General features: G+C 34.9%; 2 protein-coding genes across 3 annotated transcripts; both read left to right on the top strand.

The window, feature by feature from the left end:
- Positions 1 to 1,947: 1,947 nt before the first annotated feature.
- Positions 1,948 to 4,472, top strand: LOC111881274 (rac-like GTP-binding protein ARAC1). 2 transcript variants are annotated; one of them, XM_023877696.3, is made up of 8 exons: positions 1,948 to 2,102; positions 2,320 to 2,584; positions 3,019 to 3,106; positions 3,283 to 3,392; positions 3,479 to 3,542; positions 3,607 to 3,671; positions 3,935 to 4,000; positions 4,082 to 4,472. In XM_023877696.3, the coding sequence occupies exons 2-8, from the start codon at positions 2,486 to 2,488 to the stop codon at positions 4,181 to 4,183; spliced, it is 594 nt and encodes a 197-aa protein (XP_023733464.1). In that variant the 5' UTR covers positions 1,948 to 2,102; positions 2,320 to 2,485; the 3' UTR covers positions 4,184 to 4,472. The 2 variants fall into 2 exon arrangements, with proteins under 2 accessions (XP_023733464.1, XP_023733469.1); XM_023877701.3 differs by having other exon boundaries at positions 1,959 to 2,102; positions 2,343 to 2,584.
- Positions 4,473 to 8,442: 3,970 nt separating this feature from the next.
- Positions 8,443 to 10,157, top strand: LOC111881290 (ubiquitin-conjugating enzyme E2 28). The gene is made up of 3 exons (XM_023877710.3): positions 8,443 to 8,696; positions 8,918 to 9,022; positions 9,820 to 10,157. Exons 1-3 carry the CDS (start codon positions 8,499 to 8,501, stop codon positions 9,961 to 9,963), a joined length of 447 nt encoding a protein of 148 aa, XP_023733478.1. The 5' UTR covers positions 8,443 to 8,498; the 3' UTR covers positions 9,964 to 10,157.
- Positions 10,158 to 22,619: the final 12,462 nt, after the last annotated feature.

Here is a 22,619-nt window from a genome sequence, read left to right as displayed (position 1 = left end):
TGTCAGGTTTCGGGTTAGGGCTATACCTTGAAATATGTCGTGTAATGTGAGGTTAAAAGATTGAGCATGTTGAAAGAGTAGGAGTTGGGTAGGCGGAGAGGAAAAACTAATAGTTTGGAGACAGAATAGATGAAGTCATAGCAAGTTCAGATGACAAAATTAAAAGGGTGAGAGTTGGGGAGGCGGATGAAAATGTCGCGAGGATGTGAGAGTGGTGAAAGAGACTAGGTAGTTTGGGAGAGAATGGAAAAAATGAAATTAAGTCTTGATCTAGACGGCTAAGTTATTTCAACATTACAAAACGACTCAATTTGAAGGTTTTCTTTTACTTATGGTTTTGGTTTTGTATCTTTCTAGTTTATTTAAATAATTCAAAAAATTTGCATATAAATAAACGGGTCATTTTCGAGTCATATTCGAGTTGAAATTCTCAACCCTAACCTTACCTGTTTAATTTTCGTGTCGTGTCGTGTCAATCCGTTTATTTAAACAGGTTGAAATATCTTACCCAAACCCGTTTATTTCGTGTCGGTTTCGTGTCGTGTTAATTTTTGCCACCTCTACACATGGTATATATTCAAGAACCAATCAATTTCAGAAGTAATTTTAATCTAAGTTAAATCAGGTTACAACACAACAAACTGAAACATTTTATGAAAACACATTTGAGCAAATTTGAGCAACAATTCTCACAACAAATTTGATATCATAAGGCAAATTCATAAATAAATAAAAAAATCTGATTTCACCATGTTCAAATCAGATTTCATGAACCTTAGAAAATAAACCCTAGACAATAAGGTGAGGTGTTACCTGGCGGGGGAAGTGGACGGAAAGAAGAATGTAGTAGAGGAAAGAGGGCGGTAACCTTTGGGTTGATTGTGGCATTGGAATCGGACAAGAGGAGGAAGACGGTGATGTTCAAGCGCAACTGCTCTGTACGATGGCAACACTAGAGATGAGACCGGTGGAGGGAGGCATCGATGCAGTAGAGGAAAGAGGGCGACAACCTTTTGGCTGACTTTGGCGTCAGAATCAGACAAGAGGAGGAAGACGAGGATGTTTTGGTCACACACAACTGCTCTGTTTGGCGGCAACACGAGGAGGAGACGAGACAAGTGGATGGAGGCATCGATGGTGAGGTAGGCATCCATGGTGAATGGTGATGTTGAAGACGCTGGTTTTAAAAGAAAAACAGAATGTGTGTGTGTATCGGTGCGTTTTTTTATTTTTATTTTTTATTTTAAGGTTTAGAAGAGTTCCTAAGACAATGGTCCATGTCTGTGCCAAGAAGACCTAATGTAGACGTTTTTAGGTCTGTGCACTTCTAGCAAACAAACAGTCTGCAAAGGTATATGTCTGTATGTGGTCTGCTCGGTGCAAACAAAAATAATCACACAGATTTATAAATAAAAATCAAACAATACCTAAAAGTTCTAATGCTGTTTTAAATTCTAATAACTAACTTTTGTATCCTTTTTCCCATAATGACCCGTAAATTGCTAGCATGTAGGTAGTTTTCTATTGAATCTTGCTGTTAAAAAAAACAAACAAACAATATAAATCAAAGATTAATTTCATTTCACTAAGAGTCATTACACATGAAAAACTATTAATAAGGAACAATTTATTACCTTGTCCATATACTATGTTCCGTTTGCTTATCATTTCATTCTATAGACTATAATACAAAAAACACCAATCACCCTTTTTTTTATTCCACAATCTTAAGCAACTTTGCTTACTTTTTTTCTTAATTATTTTAGAAGACGGTGATGGTGGGTTTGTGTCTTCGTTGGCAAAACAAATTATTTTTCCTTATTATTTATTTAAATAAAATATTTCAATCCAAATTAAAAAATTCATAAAGAATGTTTTTTCTTGATAATATTATGTTGGGTGCTACTCTTACAAAATCCAATTTAGGGGTCCACTCCACACATGTATTTTTATAACAAGATTTAACCAATAATCAACCCCATCTTCGTTGGCACAACAAAACACAAACGAGCAGCATTTAGAATTCAGAGAGAGAGAGAGAAAGAGTTCATCTCCACCACCCATCGAACGCTTCAAGGGCATTGTTTTCAGGCTAAAATAAGGTAATCTCTTTCTAGATGTTGATCGATCTCCAGTTAATTCGTTCACCCCCTTTCTTTAGGGTTTTCTGCTCCCCACATTTCTTGTTTCACGTTTGTCTCAACAAAGTCTTTACTCCTGTTATTCGATTTCCCCCTTTTTCATTTCCATTTCTCTAGGGTTTGTTTGTTTGTTTCGTAATGTTTTCTGAACAAACGTCGACGCGATTCTTGTTTGTAGCTAAACAACCGTGAATTTGTCAGAGTGATCGGAAGAGGAAATAAAATAGAAGATAGAAGAAGAAGAATAAGAAGAAAAACGAACAACGGGGTTTCTTGACCTGGTGTGTTAGTCCGTGATCAGGTCTTCTGAGCGAAGAGAAGATCTGAGGCTCAATTGAAGAAATATGAGCGCTTCTAGATTCATAAAGTGCGTCACAGTCGGTGATGGCGCTGTCGGGAAGACCTGTCTCTTGATTTCCTACACCAGTAACACCTTCCCCACGGTAATCATCTCTTCATCAACCGCCTTCAGTTTATGTTCATTTTTTGAATTTCGTCTGAAGTTTTTGACGATGAAGAACGAAGAATCTATCTATCTGTTCTAATGTTGTTTGTGTTTAGGTGAACAATAAACCCGAATCTACTCAATTTACTAATCTCCTTTATTCCCAATTTTAAATTCACCATGATTGACATTTTCAATTTGCGCGGAGGAATTTGTTTATATCAATCTACAGATCGAGAAAAATCAATTATCCTCAATTATCATTGCATCCACAATCATGGATTCATCTCACATGATTCTCATCACACGAATTATGACAAAAATCTAGATATTGAATACTTGTTTGTGTTTTTGTTGAATACGACATCTAATAGTATCTTTATACATTCAAATTGAATCCCAATTTTTGTTTCTTGTTTGTGTTTTAAACAGGATTACGTCCCAACTGTATTTGATAATTTCAGTGCCAATGTCGTTGTCAATGGTGCCACTGTGAATCTTGGCTTGTGGGATACTGCTGGTAAACTTATGAAATCTTTATAAACAATTAACAATTACTCAACTTTATATATATATATATATATATATATATATATATATATATATATATATATATATATATATATATATATATATATATTTTTTATTTTTATTAATTAATATATAAATGATGAAAAATTGAAATTCTGTGAACAGGACAGGAGGATTACAACAGATTAAGACCATTGAGTTATCGTGGAGCTGATGTTTTCATTTTGGCATTTTCCCTCATCAGCAAAGCCAGCTATGAAAATGTTTCCAAAAAGGTAACAATTTTGGCATTTAAAAAAAAAAATACATTTGATAAATGTCTTGAATTAAATGGAGTATTCTTTTTTTTTTCAATTCTCAGTGGATTCCAGAGTTGAAGCATTATGCCCCTGGTGTCCCGATTGTTCTTGTTGGGACAAAACTCGGTGAGTTAATAAATAAATTAATGTCTAAATGTGAGTAAATGACCATTTTACCCTTGCTATATAGATCTTCGGGATGATAAGCAGTTCTTTGTAGACCACCCTGGTGCAACCCCCATAACTAATGCTCAGGTAAAGGTTATCACTCCATAAACTTTATGACATATGCAAGAAATAGCAATCTACTTTAAGGGTAAATTTGTCTTTTCCTAAAAAATAACAGCTGAAAAGTTAGTTTTAACCTCAGAAGGGCCATTTCGAAACCACAGGGACCAATTATGAAATTTTGTCTAAATTATAATAGTAATACACAAGTATACGAAAGTACATTGCTATTTCTTGCATGTATTGCTAATTTAATTTTCTTTATTCCAATATTTTTGAACTTATTATAGGGAGAAGAGCTAAAGAAGACAATTGGAGCACCTGAATATATTGAATGTAGTTCAAAAACACAGGAGGCATGTATAATTTTCCATATTAAAAATATAGAAATTTAGTGTTTCTTTATTATAAAAAATATGTTTTTATTTATTTGGCAGAATGTGAAGGGAGTTTTTGATGCTGCGATAAAAGTCGTTCTTGCCCCTCCAAAGTCAAAGAAAAAGAAGAAAGCGGGTCAAAAGGCTTGCTCTATATTATGATTGGATGTGAGGTCAATGGAGAGAAGACCTAGCTATGTTTTTTTTTTTTTTTTTTTTTTTTTTACCTTTTTGCCCCTCTTTTCTCGCTCTTTCAAAGGAAGTCATCGAGGCTAACAAAGTCAAAAGAAAATTGTTATGGATGGATTCATTTCTGAATTCTCATATATTCATTAATTTGTATTTGATCTTTTTGATTCTTGGAGATGCTCTTTATGTACTAATCTTGTAGTTGGCCTAAATGATATGCTTGTTATCATCTTCTTTATGCATTTTCTTGTTGATTTGTTCACATGGGTGTTTGCTTGTTATTCTTTTGTAGTGATTTTAGTTGTTATTTTTTAATTGTGATTTGAGCGATTATTCTTATTCCCTCAACCATTACATGTTGTATTGATGACGTCATCTTATCGTTTTCAACTCTTTTGATGTTGAATTAGTGGAGAATGAAGATGTAGACAAAAATATATTCTCACTTTTGCCTTTTAATTAATAAGAATAGATAAGGGAATCTCCACAAAAATCCAACTTATTGTTGATGGTAAAAATAACATTAACATTATAAAAAAAGCTTATGAGGATTAACAATTACAAATTCTAAAACCATTGACCACACTATGGGGGTCTTTGTGATTTATTTGAAAACAATTAATTGACTAATTGGATTTTTGAAAAGTCAATAAGTTAAAAAAGGTTTTTGACAATGCAATAAGACCTTCTGCAATACCAACGAGGAAGGGGCTTGTGGTATATGTAGTCGCGAGTGTTGTCCGTGCACACCACCCCGAACATTTGTGGTTAGGCATTTTCGTGGTCCTTCGTTTTGCCTTCAACGATCGATCAAGACCAATCAAACACATTTCTTTCCTTTTTGTTGTTCAACGGTCAAAAAATTGAATTTATTAATTTTTCTAAATATATAAACCTTAGCTATATAAACACCAAATTTACACAAACCTTTTTACATTCAAACCATATACTTTCTTAAAAAACATATTTATGGATTTCTTTAAGAATTTCGATTCCGATGATGACGAAGAATTCATCTCGACGTTTTTCAGTGTTGTGCAACATATACATGATGAAGAAAGTTCGTTTGTTTCGCATTCAAGAGCGGTTATCAATCGAGATCGCCATGCTGCACATGACTTATTGGTATGTGATTACTTTGCCGATAATTGTCTTTATAATGATGACTCGTTGAGGCGTCTTTTCCATCTAAATAAGATTGCATTTTTACGTATTAATGCTTTAGAGGTCTGTTATGATTATTTTAAACAAAAACTCGATGCTAGATAAAAGAATGAGTTTTAGTAGTATACAAAAATGTGTGGATGTACTTAGATATTTTGGATACATTATAGCCTTTGATGCATTCGGTGAGTATTTGAAAGTATCTGAGATGTCAATTTGATTGTGTAGATTGGTTTTGTGCATGTGTATATGAGGTTTTTCACCAAGAATATTTGCGTAAACCTACTACGAATGATATTTAGAAATTATATTTGGCTCAGGAAGAGATGCATGGATTTCTAGGAATGATTGGTAGCCATGATTGTATGCATGTTGCGTGGGAAAATGTCCAAATGTGTGGCATTGTTAATTTACTCGAGGTGATATTGGTGAGTCAAGTATAATACTAGAACTTGTTGTATCTCATGATTTGTGGATATGACATTCGTTCTTTGGAGTTGCGCGGTCAACCGACGGCACTACTGTTCTTGGCCAGTCCCCTATTTTCAACAATATTTTGACCGACAAAGCATCTGATATATCATTCATGGTGAACGTGCATTCGTCAAATATGGTTATTACTTTTGCGATGGGATATACCCTGATTATTCTACATTAAATAAGGCATACTCGGTTCCGCAAAGTGAAAAAGCAAAGTTGTTCACAAAAATGCAGGAATCAGCTAGGAAGGATATCAAAAGCGCATTTGGAGTCCTCGTGCAGACATGACATGTAATGAAATACGCTACATGACTTTGGGATAAGGATACAATTAAACAAATGGTAAATGCATGTATTATAATGCATAATATGCTTATTGAAAATGAAGGTAGAGTGATCTGTACGTATGATATAGACGACGTAATTATCCCAATTGAAGAGTTTGTACCTAGAACGACTGAATTTTTAGCATGAGTTGTTAAAATTCATAATAGTGAAACATGTTTCAATATTCTAGAAGATGTTGCGGAACATTTGTACCAACAAAACATGAACGGAGATTATTATTATTTTTTTAAATATTTGTTTGGTTTTATTTATTCTAGTTTTTTTTAAGTAATGTAGTTTTTTTTTTTTTTTTTTTTTTTTTTTTTTTTTTTTTTTAAATTAATGTAATGTTTTTTTATTGAATGAAAAAATAGTTAAAAAAAACTATATGGTTTCATTGTATTTTTTATTTAAAAAAAAATGATGTTGAGAGAAGTGTTATCGGTGTGTATCCCATAATTTTAATAGGTGAATATGGTGATGACGTGACATCCACCACTATAGTGGTGAATATTATGGATGATTTAAAAACCTTTAAAATAATTTATGGAAAGCCTTTTAGAAAGGAGATTCTAATAAGGTAGGATTTTTAATTTTTCAAAACTCCTTGTAAAAGTCAAATTCTCCTTGAAACATGTATAAGACCAACATATTTTAACTTATTAACTTATTAACTTTTTCATTAAAAAGCTAATCCAAACACTTTAAAAACTCATTTTCTCATCACCATAAATCAATAGGTCATTTTGCCTAAAATTCCTTATAAGGATGTGAGGTGTGGTAGTATTTTTACCTCGACAATCCTATGAGACAGTTTTTACTAACGGTGAACCTATGATGTGTTTTTTGACGCCGGTATTTCACCAACGGTAACTATCCAATGACGGCAAAAATCCTGTTGTGTATTTCTCTGTCTTTATTCTCTCTCTCTCTCTTTCTCTCAACACCATACCGTAAGGTTTTTTTAAAGATGGTAAAAATGCAAATGTGTCAACATCATTGAGTTGGAAGTATGGTGTAATCGGCACCACACCGTGTACCCTCAGGTTAAAAATGGAATCCCAAACACCTTTTATAATTTGTAACAAAATGTTAGCTTTTTTTGGGGATAGCAGTTAATGTTTCTGGAAAATAAGAATGACATGCAATTCTTTTGTGTTTTTTTGGGTTATTTTGTTGAGAAAAGTAAATAAACTAAAATATGAAAATATATTTGTTTTAGTGGACATAAAAATAACATTATGGATCTTTTTATGTATTCGGGAAAATAAAAGTTGAGTTGATGGGTAGGGTATGTTGGACGCTTTCTTGATATCTAATCACCAAGTATTTTTGACGTCAAAGATAGAGACTTTCTATTGTGTAGTGTTTGTATAAATTTGATAGAAGTATATTTGCGATGGTCTTTTTTGCCTTTTACACTAGTGGAGAATATGCTCATCGATGGGGAAAGAATTTGATTGAATTTTAGTGGAACATGATCATCGGCTGGATCAAATTAAGAGGAGTGAACCTTATCTTTCAATTGGCCCGTTGCCCATACGCAATATGGTGGGGTTAATTGATATAGTTGCTTAAACGCCTATGTCTAAGACTTTATAATTGTAGAAATAATCAAATGTACGAGTTCGAATTTTAGTAGCTGTAGTGCAAGAGTTTTAATTCATATGTTTATCGAGCTTGTTGTGGGCATTGATCTCTTATGCCATAAATCTAAGCTGCTATTATCATTTACACCTCCCATGATGTTTTCTAGGACGACAATATGCATGTAAAATCTAAGCTGCTATGTATGTTTTCTAGGACGACAATACGCATGTAAAATCAATGGTTATAGGTATTAGTACAAAATAAGATACCAGTGATGGATTTGCGACAAATTAGGGTTGATTCTTTTTGAGAAACTATATATGGGTCTTGTGAAAACAAATTATCGTTCTTATGAAAAATATAAAACAAATACTATATTTATGTAAGTTAATACGATGTAAATGAAAAGATATATCATCGTTTCGTGTAAAACCCTTTGCGAACCATTTCTTGGACTTACAAAATATACCTATTTTCTCCTTCACGTATCAAATTCAATGGTTTTAAAAAGTAAGATTCGGGTCCAATTTGATGTGAAATTAATTGTATGGAGGTGATGAGAAAGAATCTTGTTGCTCTTGACCTACCTTGATGTTCTTCACTCAAATTTCCCATAGAATCTATACCTTCTCCACAAACTCTCTCTCCTATAAATACATCTCCAACCCACCAACTACATGCACAAACACATTTGTATTCTTTCATCTTACACACATATCATTGAATTATGGCTTCTAGGAGGATTCTGAAAGAGCTCAAGGACCTTCAAAGAGACCCTCCAGCCTCATGTAGTGCTGGACCGGTGGCTCAAGATATGTTCCATTGGCAAGCGACCATCATTGGACCAAATGATAGTCCCTACTCTGGTGGTGTCTTCCAAGTTACCATCCACTTCCCTCCTGATTACCCTTTTAAGCCACCAAAGGTACAAAGTCTCTCTCTCTCTCTCTCTCTCTCTCTCTCTCTCTCTATATATATATATATATATATATATATATATATATATATATATATATATATATATATATATATATATATATATATATATATATATATATATATATATATATATATACTTCAAAGTTGTTTTCTTTTTATATATGAGGTAATTTGCTAATGGTGTTCTTTGATGATGCATGCATGTAGGTTGCTTTTAGGACCAAAGTGTTCCATCCAAACATTAACAACAATGGTAACATCTGTCTTGATATTCTCAAGGATCAATGGAGTCCTGCACTCACCATATCCAAGGTTTTAATTCTTTTCTTTTCTTTTTTTTCTTCTATTTCATAGTGTTGTTTTTGAACTTGATGTGAAAAGGGTACACAACGCCTATTATGTGGTTTATATAAGAACATTTTTATCGACAACATCACAAATAAAACGTAAAAGAAAACAAAAAGTAAAAAAAAAACATGGGAGCAACTATGTTTATTCTATTTTCCACATGGCATGCATTCATTGGTTGATTTACATTTTTTTTTGATAAAAGTTATATGGCTATTCATTTTTATTAAGAAAACAAAATACACAAAAAAAATTGCATTTTTTCTCTAAATTAGAGCTTAGTATTGACATATGTTAATATAGATTCCACCTGTTAATTTCTAATCTCTTTAATTTCATATTACTTTCATTTTTGTTTCTTGGCAACAATTTATTTTGGTTAAGAAGTCAATGTTTACTTTAATATATGATATACTTTTTCTGATTATAATTAGGGGTTTAGATTATGATATACTTTATTTTATATGGATGTTATTGTCTTAAACAGAATAAAAATTCATTATCAATGATAAAACATCAAATATAAAATAACGAAAAAGTTATTAGTTTGGATTGGTTTCATTAATGAAGTATAGAAAATTGGAGGTGAATTGAGGTTAAAGGCTATTTATGTGGATGAGAGATTATGACTTTTTAATGAACAGTAGAGTGTAGGAGACAATATTAATGTGTTGTCCACTACGATTGTTGAGACTCAAACTTTCAGACACTACCCAATTGAAACAAGAAGTTAATAGTATTTTGGTTTGTGGTTCATACAGGTTTTGTTGTCAATATGTTCGCTGCTGACAGATCCGAACCCAGATGATCCGTTGGTCCCGGAAATCGCACATATGTACAAGATAGACAAGGTCAAGTACGAAGCCATGGCTCGAAGTTGGACTCAAAAGTATGCCATGTATTGAAAATTGAAGCAACAACTCTATGTAATGTAACTAATAACAAATTCTTGTATGAAGTTTGATGAGCATCACAAAATGGAAAGAAGTTAAAAATAATTAAAAAAGAGGAATATGAAGGATGATGGTAATGTAATGGTAATGAAGGAGAAGTTGGAGTTTTTATTTGAATTTTGAATAAATAGTTCTATTTTTTCCAAGTGTTTGCCCATTACTTGTAGCTAGAAGCATAAGATACCAATCGGATAACCATGGCATCTAAGGTCAAGAACTAGAAACCAATTATGTCTATGAATAGAAAGAGAAAAAAAAGCTAAACTTATACTTTTAGTTCGAAAGATTTGAATATACCTCAGTCGTGTTTCTAAAAATTACAATAGGTCGACCATGTAATAAGCAAACACATGAAAATCCCATATAAGAATTTGTGTTGTATTACAATCTTTATTGTTTATGTATGTTAATTGGTAAAAAATATGCAGAAACATATATTTTCTTAGACATGATATTTTCACAGCTAGAAATCTACAAAATTATTAGACATGTTTGAAAAAATATACATTTTCTCATACATATTTGACATTTTCACAGATTCATGAATGCGGAAATCTCATATACATGAGAAAATGTACATCTTCGTAGATACCTAGCTACGAAAACGTCAATTTCTCAGACAGATATGCAAAAATGTAATATTAATGACATATCTTTTTAGTTGTTTTTAACAATCTATTAGTTAACATAGCATGAGTACTTATTGGCTAGATGAATGCAAAGGCTAATGTATGTAATGTTAGACAAACTATAGACCGTTTAATAAGAAGAAGGCTTAAGTTATTTTGATGGGTGGACGTACCCAATGCTAAGGGATCGGTCCTTATTTACATGGTGATGTCACACGAGACTCGATCAGATGCTGATTTAGTCAAACATGAGCGTTTATGATTTTTATTTGATGAGAAAATGATGATGTTCGATAGGTGGAATTGTGTTATTCACCATATTCAAATTTCGCACTTGTCATCCATATGTAAATAAGGAAATCAACCAAATTGATTCAATGTTTCGACAAACGTTGTTTTTGGTACCAAACATATAACTTGTTTCAATTGGTAATTTGGATCGACTTATCGATAACGATATTTTTTTCCACATATCAAACGAGGATGTTGTAAGAACCTATTTACTTCACATTTTCTATGAAGGATTTTTTGGAAGGTAAAAGAAAGACATTAGATGGCATATACTTGCTAAGGATTTAGAGAAATATAATAGGTATGGAATTTACAATTCATGTGTGGGGAAATAGCACAAATGCCCTATGGACTTTCTAGGGTTTACCCGTTGAGTCCCTAAATTATTTTCTTGGCTTTATGAGGGGAGGAACTTGTGGGAGACTTGTTGTTTTAGTCTTCCTAACTTATTTTCATTGATTTTCGTTGACACGTAGACTAGAAATGCCACGACACCCACTTTAGTCCACTCAACCATAACGTGGAGCGTACATGGAACATACAAACTATGTTGGATTAGTATCTAAGTCCATAACCATTTTGGTATGTACTTGACTCGATTACGAGCATGATCCTTTTGGGTTGCCTTCACCATAGCAATATGTAAGATGAATTAAGGAAATAAAGGTTTAATTATGATTTATTAATATATTATAAGAATAATATATTAAAGGATAAATCATAATGTTTAATTAATATTAGTCAAGAATTAATTTTGTGGCTAAAAAAGATTAATTAAACTTAGGGGAATGGAGTTGTAATTATAACATAATTACAATTGGGCTATGGATCACCTAATAATATATAGGTTGGACAAATTCTATGGGAAGCTCATAAGGAATTCATCCAAGGGATATGTTAAAGGAGTCCATGGGCTGCTTAGGGTCTAAGCAGTCAGATTAGGGTTTCCTAATTGCAAACCCTAATGGCCTACATGTATATAAAGGACCCCTATGCCCCAAAAACGTGGCTAAGTGTTCCCTTAGGGTTTCTAGCCATTTTTTGGTGCCTCCTTTCTCCGACCTCTTCATCCAAGTTGCTTAGTGGTGTTTGTGACTCCATTAGAGGTGCAACACTTGAGGCACTAAGCTTTCTTAAGCCAATGATTGATTGTTATTGCTATATAACAATCAAAGGTCAGATCTAAACCCTATTTTATGTTAATATGATTAATTGCATGCTAGATCTAGGGTTTATAGCTTTGGATATTCAATTGCATGTTCATTAGACAAACTAGATCCAAAAGCTATTAGGGTTTGCATGTACACCATAGGATTGATGTATTGCTCGAAACCCATCAGTGGTATCAGAGCCTAGGGCTGTTTGTCAGTGAATTTGATGCTTGATTGATCGATTTTTGCATGAAAAACAAACTTTTTTGCCCTCTACCTTGCTGAATCGGCGAGTAAGTGGATGAACTCGACGAGTCAAGTCGACTCGGCGAGTCCATGGATCTGACAGCTATATTTCTCAATTTTCTTCCTGTTTTGGCTGTAGATAATTACCTAAATCGTTTTATATTAATAAAATCCAATTTTTATCAATATTTGGAGTTTATCCTTGCCAAAATTGAAGATAATTGTCAAATTTAGATAATATTTTGTTTTATTAGATAAATATTGATTATTTGTAATTTAGATTTGAATTATCTTGTGAAAAAGTTTCAATTTCACCCTTTAGGTTTTATAGTTTAAATTTGAACTTAAAAGTTTTGTTTTTGAAATTTAAATAAGTTAAACCCTAATGTTTTGAAAAGTTTCAAAACGTGCCCTCAAGTTTTGGATTTTAAAATTAATTAAAAGTCTTAATTTGAAATTTGAAATTCTAAAACCTAAGTAATTTGAAAAGTTCAATTTACACCCTTATGGTTTTATTAATTAATTAAAGCGTATAATTAAAAGAGATTTAATAAATCCATAAAGTTTTGGTTTACATTTAATTAAATTAAAAGTATAATTTACTAAATTAAACCACCTAGTATTTTAAAAGTGTAAAATACACCATATACTATATATAACATTAAAAGTCTAATATGATATATATATATATATATATATATATATATATATATATATATATATATATATATGAGTAAACAGTCACTCTTACCGTTAGTAGGCCTCATTCACGAAGCTGGTCTATAAGGGGTGTTTAAGAAAATTGACTATAAAATGGCGATTGAATGGGTATCCACTCTTACCCACCACACTCTTGACTAGTGGAAGGTTGTTAGCCGAACGGATAAGATAGGACGAAACCTTCCATTATAAGTATAATGAAGTACAAAGTAACTACATATTTTTTCAAATTCCCAAATCATAGTTACTTTAGGCAAAATGTGAAATTGTATGCTAATTCATGGAATGACACTTTGTACCCTTGCCGAGACGTTAGTGGAGCGTGTGTGGTTAACTGGCACACTAATTTGGGTTTGGAATTGGTATCGAAGGGTGGCTCGATGTTTATCATAGATCAATGGAGCGTGTGTGGCTAACCGGCACATTGATTAGGTGATAGTAACATTGAGTGCACTGCGTAGATTCGTATGGTTATTCACACCTTATTTGTGATCATAGGCATCCTAGTCACAAATAGAAGGGCATAATCGAGATTAAACATGCCATTGAAAAGTTTAATGAATCTCAAAAGATCTAGGAGTTTCAATTCATTTAAAACTTAAACTTCATTTTTGTTTTTCGTGGTGGAAATTGGTAAATCGTCATTTACCTACCTTCAAATATTCTGCAACTAGATTACGCCATCTCTCTTCTAGGTTGTAGAGTATTGTGTTGGATCCTAGCCTTAATAATTCATTTGGGTGTTTTATTAAGGACTCAATCAACTTAACTTGAATTTTCTCCCGTTTTGTAGATGTCAAACAACTATGGTTTTCTTAAATCCCTTGGAACAAGTTTTCCAAACGAAGATGATATTCCACGATATGATCGAGGAACAAGAAATCATGCTTCACTTCCTCCACCTCCTCCAATTTTTCTCCCTAGCCCACAAGTTCAAAGAATTGAAAATTTCAAGCTCACTCAATCCCTTTTGGCAAGTAAACACGAAGATGGGAAACCTGTGTGTGCACACGTCTTAGAGATGAAGTCACATATTGATAGGTTAAGGATGTTGGGTGTCGATATCTCAGAGATGTTGGCTGTTGACTGGGTTCTTCAGTCACTTCCTGATTCGTATAGTGAGTTCGTAAGAGAGTAGTATACGATGGTTCACGACGTGACCTTTATTGATTTGACCTATTTGCTTATTGCTGCTGAATCAACGATGATTTGGCTCAATGGTCAAGCAAACTTGATTGGTCGATCACACTCCCATACTTCATTGGACATTGGCAACATTGAAAGTCCAGAAAGGACTGAGCATGAGATTGTCCCATGTAATTTCCCAAGGGAGTCCATTTGCTTTTATTGCCAAGAGAAGGGGCATTGGAGACGAAGCTGCCCTGTTTACCTGAGAGATCTAAGAGATGGGAGAGTCAAGACGTATGGCTCTACTTCAAGTAAAATCCATTAACCAACTCTATAAGTTCCTATTTTTATTTATTCTTAATACATGATGTGATAAGATTACATTTTGATGTTTTGTAGGATCGAAGAAAAGAAAGGAAGCTTAAGGAAGAAGCGTGTTGAATCTGATCACGAAGAAATGGATTTCAATCGCACGGATTCAAAGATCGGATTTTTGAGCTGCTACTTTAGAGTTAGGGTAGATTGCTAAGAAATATGTAATAGCATAGTTTTCGGTTGAATTGCATTGTAAGGACAAGTTTTTCCGCAATAAAATAAATTTTGTTTTTATCTTATTTAATTATCCTTGCAATGGCATGTATGAAAAATTGATGTTTGAAGGTTTCTATTATTAGCAATAATGGATTTGATTCTTAATTATGTTATTTGTGGAAATGTCAAGAATTTGCCAAATAGGGAGAGTTTCTCATCACCCAAGTTTCAATTGGACAGAAACTTGGAATCATACAACTTGGTTGCATGATGAATGAGAAACTTTATAATTGGAAATTCAAAACTAATTAATTGACAAAGAGTCAAGTGAAGGACTAAGATATCGAGTTTGCAATGTTGTGCATCAATCAAGTCCACCACAAGAGTGATAAAGATATTCATCATGATTTACTAAAGTTTAGTAAATATGATTATACTTATAAGATTAAGTGTAGTTATGAGTTAATTGAAAAGATTTCAATGAATGGCAGAACGAATAAGAAGAATCAAGAAGGCGGCAAGATAAAAGTTTCTCTATTCTAAGAAGAAGGGAGAGTACCTTTTATTGTGTTTTATGATAAAGTCTTAATGATTAAGAACCATATGTCAATTGGTCCTCTAAGTGAGTCTTAGTACATTTGTATGTCTAAGAAGAGGAATCAGGAATTGTGGAAATGGTTAAATCAAGAAGTCAATCATACTTCGTTCTAATATCAAATCTTAGAGTCATACTCCAAGATTGCGAATTGAGTGACACGTCTTTAGTAGGTTTATAACACTCAACAAATGTGGAATTTGGAAAAGTTTTCTTATTCTTGCACATTTGAAATTGGTAAGTTGTGCTGTCTTGGATAAGACAAAGACCAACTAGAACCAAATATGTGAAGTGTTTTGTCTTGATAAGAACTATACTAACTCTTGAATATATTTTTTTGTCTAGGAAAGTTTCCTGACAAGAGAATCATATATGTCAAGAGGTTAGTAGGAGTTTTAATGATCTTGAAAAAGGTTTCAAGAACAAATCAAGAATAAATATTATCAATCATCACTAGCACACGACTTGAGGTTTACAACCTATCGTGCTGACATTATTGTGTTTTTGTGCCGTTCCAATTGAGTTAATATTGTATGTGAGTTCTATGAGTTCTCATTTGAATGCATAAAGACAAAGGGCCTTGATCGAAGGAAAGTACATTGATATGTAAGGATAAGTTGCTAAACTACTTGGAAGACATGGTGGGCACTCGTGTTACCATAAGGCTAGAAATCAAGAAAGTTCAATCCATATGAGTTTGGATTTGTCGCAAACTTGGTTTTGGCAAATTCACATGGATAGGAACTCATACACCATAAAATCTAAGTGTCATAAGATTCCCTCCTTCATGAAAATGACTGTGAGAAAATGTTTTCACTAAGAGAGATTTTAAGAAGATAGCAATTGTGAAAATTGTATTCTCAAATTAGATTATGGTTACGAAATCCCTTTCCATAGTTCGAATTGTGAGATTTGGCAATTAGTCTAACATTTGGGACTTACTGATATAAGTTCTGAATTGTTTAGACACACATATGATCTATCTAAGGCAAAGGTGTATAAGTTTAAGAAGCTTAGATAAAGGCTTATCGAAGCATCTGGTATTAGAAATATGAACTTCAGAAATTCAATAGGCATTGTTTTCTGGAAGTTCAGCTGTTTTCTGAATACATGTCAAAGCTAGTGGAAGCATAAGTGTTATGCTTATATGATAATAATCATCATGATAGTGGGAGCATAAGTGTTATGTTTGTATGACTATTATGACAAGTAATTCAAGTTAGCAATATTAATAATAGAAAAACAAAGATTCAATTTGTAAAGTTGCATAGGTTGAAAAGTTGTTTTTTGCTATAATTAAGGGAGAGAATATAATACTTCGTTTCAAAATCTAAAGCTTAGATTGAGAAATTTTAATAAATTTAGTCAAAGGATACATAGTGTGTTCTTAAATTTCGATTATGATTACGGCGTCCCTCTTCATAGTTCAAATTGTGAGAACGTGACACATAAAATATTATGGTAGAAGATTGATAAAGTATTATATCTTTATGTAAGACTTTATGCATCGTGTCTCATACACTTCGGGTATAGGATTGATTGCAAATGCTATAATATTTGACAATTCTAAAATTTTCCAAATGTCTAGCGCATTAAGAGGGAAAAAGGACTAGAATTGGTTTTGATTAAAATAATTAAACAACTATCAAAGGATGATCCAAAGTTCGCTGAGGATTGGTCGTTTGTGAGTAGTTGGAAGTATGGTATTTGATGGACCATATCGACATTATTATGAATAAATAAGATTCTATTAAGAATGATTTGTCATATGGAAAATATGGAAATGTTTCCATATTGGGAGTTGGATATTGAGAGTCTATGTCTAGATGTTACACCCAAAGTTTTGAAGGCCAAGAAAGGAAAGAAAACCCTAACTTTAAGGGGGGACTCGGCGAGTCGAAGGAGGAACTCAGCGAGTCCAAGCGGGATCCGGGTCAAGGAGTAAGTGACCGACTCGGCGAGTCAGGTTTGTTCGAGGAAAACCCTAAATTCGGGACTTGGGGCCTATTTAAGCGCCTCATTCTCTCCCCTAGGGTTCCTTTACTGCCTCTTGAACCCAGAATGCCAAACCTTAGCCGCCATATCTATTGATTGAGCCAATTGTTGTCTTGAGGAGTGCATTAAATCGTGGAGAAGGAAGAAGGATCTTGAAGGTGCAAGGAGGGGGCTATAGATCTGAGATTGGGAAGATATTTCTAAACATCTGAAGGTATTAAGTCGTTTCCCCTTCCTTTAGATCTATTTTGGTTGTGAGTTTTGGGGCTTTTAGCCATGAGTAGTGATCCTTTTGAGTTAGAAGCCGGATCTAGAGTTGCTACTTCAGATCTAAGTATATTTTGGTCTTGGAAAGCATAAAGTTTCAGCCCTTGAGTTGATTATGGAGCCTCTTTGCCTTAAACCCTAGTTTATGGTGTATTTTGCCTAGATCTCTTTCTCTACACGTAAAGTTTGCAATTTTACGTGAGGAATAGGCTTGGGAAGGGTAGATCTACAGTTTGGAGTCCATGCATGACTCAAAAGTCCTCTGCATCTATGGAGATCTGAATGGACTCGGCTAGTCCTTTGAGTGGACTCGGCGAGTAGCATGAAGATTTGGAGGAACTCGACAAGTGGGATGAACAGCTCATCGAGTCGGATGAAGTTGGGCAGGAACTCGGCGAGTTGGAAGAACAACTCGGCGAGTCTGATGAAGATTGTCTTGAACTCGGCGAGTCTGTTCTTGGACTCGGCGAGTCAGGTCGCGAAACCCCAAACCCTTCGAGTTGAGACTCAAATCAGTGAGTCGAGTGGGGACTCGGTGAGTTGGACAGGTCAGGACTCGGAATCGGTAGACTCGGCGAGTCATGGACTGATTCGGCGAGTCGAGTCGCGAATAGAAGGACTCTGAACATATAAACTCGGCGAGTCAATAAGGTGACTCGGCGAGTAGGGTTGACCTGGAAGGTTGACTTTGACCAAGACTTTGACTTTGACCAGAGTTGACTTGGTTATCTTTCGGGGGTCAGTTAGACTCAGTGTTGCATTGATATTGGTAGCTCGGGGAGCGAGTGGAGCAGGAGTTCAGAGAGTTGCCAAGCAGCAGCTAGTGGGATCATCAGCAAGTTCAGCCAGTGCAGGTGAGTTTCCCTTTGTGTGAATGGGTCTAAGGCCACAATGCAGGCCCATGTAGTTATGAGTAGAAGACCCGGGGGTTAGCCCTAGGCACAGTATGCTAGTATGACATTCAGGACGAGGTCCAGTGGTAGTGGGCGGGTGCCCAAGGAATGGTTTATGTGGTAGTTTATACTTGTTGTCTGTGTGATGCATGTATGTGCTTGGTAGGGAGGTGAGTGTGGGTGAGGTCCCGTATCTCACCAATAGCCGAGTGTGGATGGTGTTCCACATCTCATTAGCAGCAGAGCAGGGGCGAGGCCCAAGTTAGGGAAGGAGTGAGTGTGGGCTGGACCCGTATCTCACTATCAGTAGGAGCATGGACGGGGTTCCATGTCTCATCAGTAGCAGGACAAGGGCGAGGCCCAGGATAGGCGAGGCCTTAGGGCATGATCCATTGTATATGTTTAGCTTATGTTTTGCAGTATGATTATGTGCTATTATATGTTAGCGGGCGAGGCCCTGTGACAGGCAAGGCCTAAGTGAAACAGATCTGTATCCGAGCGGGGCTCGAAGCCAAGCGGGGCCTGGAGCGGCGGGGCCGTTGTATCGGGCGAGGCCCGAGGTAGGGGGCGAAGCCCAGGATAGTGGGCGTGGCCCAGTATGTGTAGTATGTGGTTATGCATGATATGTGGTAGGGTGGGGAACTCACTAAGCTTCGTGCTTACGGTTTTTAGTTTTGGTTTCAGGTACTTCCGGTAGCAGAGGGAAGAGCTCGGGGTGATCGCATGGCACACACCATAAATTAGACAGCCTGGGAATGTTTACTCTGATAACGAACATGTATTTTGGAAACTAATACTCTGTTTATGTTTTGAAATGATGAATTTGCTTAAAGTAATGTTTTATTAAAAGAAATTTTTAGTCTTGAATTTTGGGACGTTACACTAGATTAGAAAATTTTATGCAAGAAGGATGTTCAAAGGAATGTACTTTGAATGTGAGACTTCACGTCTATGGAATTGTCTTGTAATAATTTCCGATAGAGTACTTTGTAATTTCATTGGCCAAGTCTTGGTGACTTTTGTGCTATGATTTTGCGAAAGGATTGTTGCATAAAATGTTAGAATCTAGCATGTTCTAGTAGTGAACCTTGTGTTCTAACACTAATGATAAGGATTGGGAATTGTGAAATGAGCATCATTGGAAAAAAATTTCAATTGATCTATTTCACAAAGTAAGAATCATAGGAAACATAGTGTGCATGCTTTGTGCATGGGACAGCTATTGTTGTAATTTGAGTAATAAGTTGATTTTTTGAAATAGTAAATGATGAATAATGAGTAATCAATATGGTGCTTAAACGAAAGTGTTTTATTTACTCCCACAAGTTTGGGGCCATATAGGATTAAGTATTATTGTTGTGTTTCAGTTTGCATGTTTTGACTTCTAGAATAACTGGGTTATTCGAACCTCCACAGTCGGTCATACGTTGGAAGTAGGTATGAAGGAAGACTGTCATGAAGAGTATGTAGATTGTCTAAAGAGTTTAGACATAGCACAAGTTTGCTGCAGAGTTCATGAGTGCTTTGATAAGATTAGAGTATTGGATTAAACCCACGCTCACGTGAATCACTTCATGGTTTATATCACGAGTGATTGTGAGTCGATAATATTGTATAATATTGAAACCGAGACGTGTGAGTTGTTATTTGTTGTTCGGTTGCACATTGATAATAAGTAAACGCACCAGTAACTTGGTGTTATAAAACTTATTGTTGTGTATGATTCGATCAGTGAATGCAAGCGAGCATTTGAGTCGAAGTTTATCCATTCCTTTTACCCAAAGTGGAAAAAAGCGATATCTATGGGCCCCTCGATGATTTAGTGATGACACCTAAGAGCTTGGCCAAGCCGAGACTAAGTTGATGTGTTCAATAGTAGTTTGTTGTCAGCCGTCATAAATCAGAAGTCGGGAAATAGTATAGAGAGAATGATTAAAATTCATGTCTTATGTCTATACGATATCTTGAGAATGGAGGAATATATGATCCCTTATATAAAGAACATGCGTATCTGATAAGATCAGAGTTGACAACGGATTTTGAAAGCTACGATTGCTGATCAGGTTCTGAAGTTATACAAAATAGTTCTTAGACTTATCCAAGTGGGAGACTGTTGGATTAGTGTCTAAGTCCATAACCATTTTGGTTTGTACTTGACTCAATTATAAGCATGGTCCTTTTGGGTTGCCTTCACCATAGCAATATATAGGATGAATTAAGGAGAGAAAGGTTTAATTATGATTTATTAATATATTATAAAAATAATATATTAAAGGAGAAATGATAATGTTTAATTAATATTAGTCAAGAATTAATTAAGAATTAATTTTGTTGCTAAAAGTGATTAATTAAACTTAGGGGACTGGAGTTGTAATTATAAGATAATTAGAATTGGGCTATGGATCACCTAATAATATATAGGTTAGACGAATTCTATGGGAAGCCCATAAGGAATTCGTCCAAGGGATACGTTAAAGGAGTCGATGGGCTGCTTAGGGTCTAAGCAGTCAAATTAGGGTTTCCTAGTTGCAAACCCTAATGGCCTACATGTATATAAAGGACCCCTATGCCCCAAAAACGTGGCTAAGTGTTCACTTAGGGTTTCCAGCCGTTTTTGGTGCCTCCTTTCTCCTTCCTCTTCATCTAAGTTGCTTAGTGGTGTTTGTGACTCCATTAGAGGTGCAGCACTTGAGGCACTAAGCTTTCTTAAGCCAAGGATTGATTGTTATTGCTATATAACAATCAAAGGTCAGATCTAAACCCTATTTTATGTTAATAGGATTAATTGCATGCTAGATCTAGGGTTTATAGCTTTGGATATTCAATTGCATGTTCATTAGACAAACTAGATCCAAAAGCTATTAGGGTTTGCATGTACACCATAGGATTGATGTATTGCTCGAAACCCATCAAACTATTCCAACCACAAAATTAAAACGACATCACTTCATTCTAATTGTAGGCTCCAAGATTTGACTTTTCGTTTCCATTGTTGTATTTAATAGACCATTTTGCTGCCCTAAAACATCAGTCCGTCAAAACATTGATACACTTACTTGAAAAAAAAGGTTCCTACCCTAATCTCATACAACTTTTCTTAAACATACTGCCACTTCCATCTCCCGCTAACAGTGCATCAATCAACGATCATGGTTACTACGGTGGAAGTGATTCAAATGGTGTCGGGGAGGAAGACCTTGTCATTAGCTTGCTTCAAACTCAACTGAAAATGGCACTCATATGTGATGAGCTTGCTATAGACATGGTTCAGTTTCAAGAGAGAGTGAAAAGACAGTTGGATGGTCTAAACATTGAGGTGGACAACATTAAGACTGGACAAATCGTCTTGCTTAACACAGTGGGTGATCCGAGAAATCATTTGTACTCTCTTCAGGCAGGTTATTTGAAGCTCTTTGTAAAGAAGCATGATGTGAATAAATAGTTGTTGGGTTTTTCGATTGTGGTTACCATGGGGATTGCAACCTACGAGTACCTCAACTGATGGAAGGTTGCACGATTTCATTCTTGGGTTTGTAATTTTGCTGATGTAAAATACCCCTGTTCTTAGTTGTTCTTTTGGTAGACGTTTTGAGGGGTATGTTAGTCTTTTTTTGGGGAAATGACGTTGCTGGTAATAGATATGATCCTTTTAGTTTGTATGTTTGCTGTATTATGTAACCACCTGGATGAAACTATAAAAGAAACAAACCAAGAAGTAATGAAATCCTAATGTTTATGCTTAACTACTTGTGTTTTTATGTTGTTTTTGCATGAAAGCTAAAAAAATCATATAACGTTTGCATAATAAATTATGTATGTATTATGCGTTTAGCAGTTGGAACTTGGGACCACATATGAAAAAAATCATATAACATTTTAGGGCACATCATCAACGAGGGTGGTATCTTGGTGGACCCGGCCAAGATCGAGGCTATGATGCGTTGGGAGGTCCCGAAAAACGCATCAGAGATTCAAAGTTTCTTGGATCTTGCGGGGTATTATCGGAGATTTATTTAGGACTTCTCCAAGATTGCAGTGCCTTTGACCCGCTTGACCAATAAGAATGTGACCTTTCGGTGGGGTCCGAATCAACAGTTGGTTTTCGAGACACTGAGGCAGATGTTGTGCGAGGCCCAAATTCTCCCGTTACCTGAAGGATTGG

Source organism: Lactuca sativa, chromosome 4 (genome assembly GCF_002870075.4).
Source record: "Lactuca sativa cultivar Salinas chromosome 4, Lsat_Salinas_v11, whole genome shotgun sequence".
Taxonomy (NCBI): Eukaryota; Viridiplantae; Streptophyta; class Magnoliopsida; order Asterales; family Asteraceae; genus Lactuca; species Lactuca sativa.
This window is presented reverse-complemented; position numbering and strand designations above follow the sequence as displayed.

Bases quoted from the DNA above. Each gene is read 5' to 3' on its own strand.
- LOC111881274 (XM_023877696.3), top strand. From the start codon at position 2,486: ATGAGCGCTTCTAGATTCATAAAGTGCGTCACAGTCGGTGATGGCGCT. The intron at 3,543-3,606 runs GTGAGTTAATAA...CTTGCTATATAG, and splicing joins TCTTGTTGGGACAAAACTCG to ATCTTCGGGATGATAAGCAG. The intron at 3,672-3,934 runs GTAAAGGTTATC...AACTTATTATAG, and splicing joins CCCCCATAACTAATGCTCAG to GGAGAAGAGCTAAAGAAGAC.
- LOC111881290 (XM_023877710.3), top strand. From the start codon at position 8,499: ATGGCTTCTAGGAGGATTCTGAAAGAGCTCAAGGACCTTCAAAGAGAC. The intron at 8,697-8,917 runs GTACAAAGTCTC...GCATGCATGTAG, and splicing joins ACCCTTTTAAGCCACCAAAG to GTTGCTTTTAGGACCAAAGT. The intron at 9,023-9,819 runs GTTTTAATTCTT...TGGTTCATACAG, and splicing joins CTGCACTCACCATATCCAAG to GTTTTGTTGTCAATATGTTC.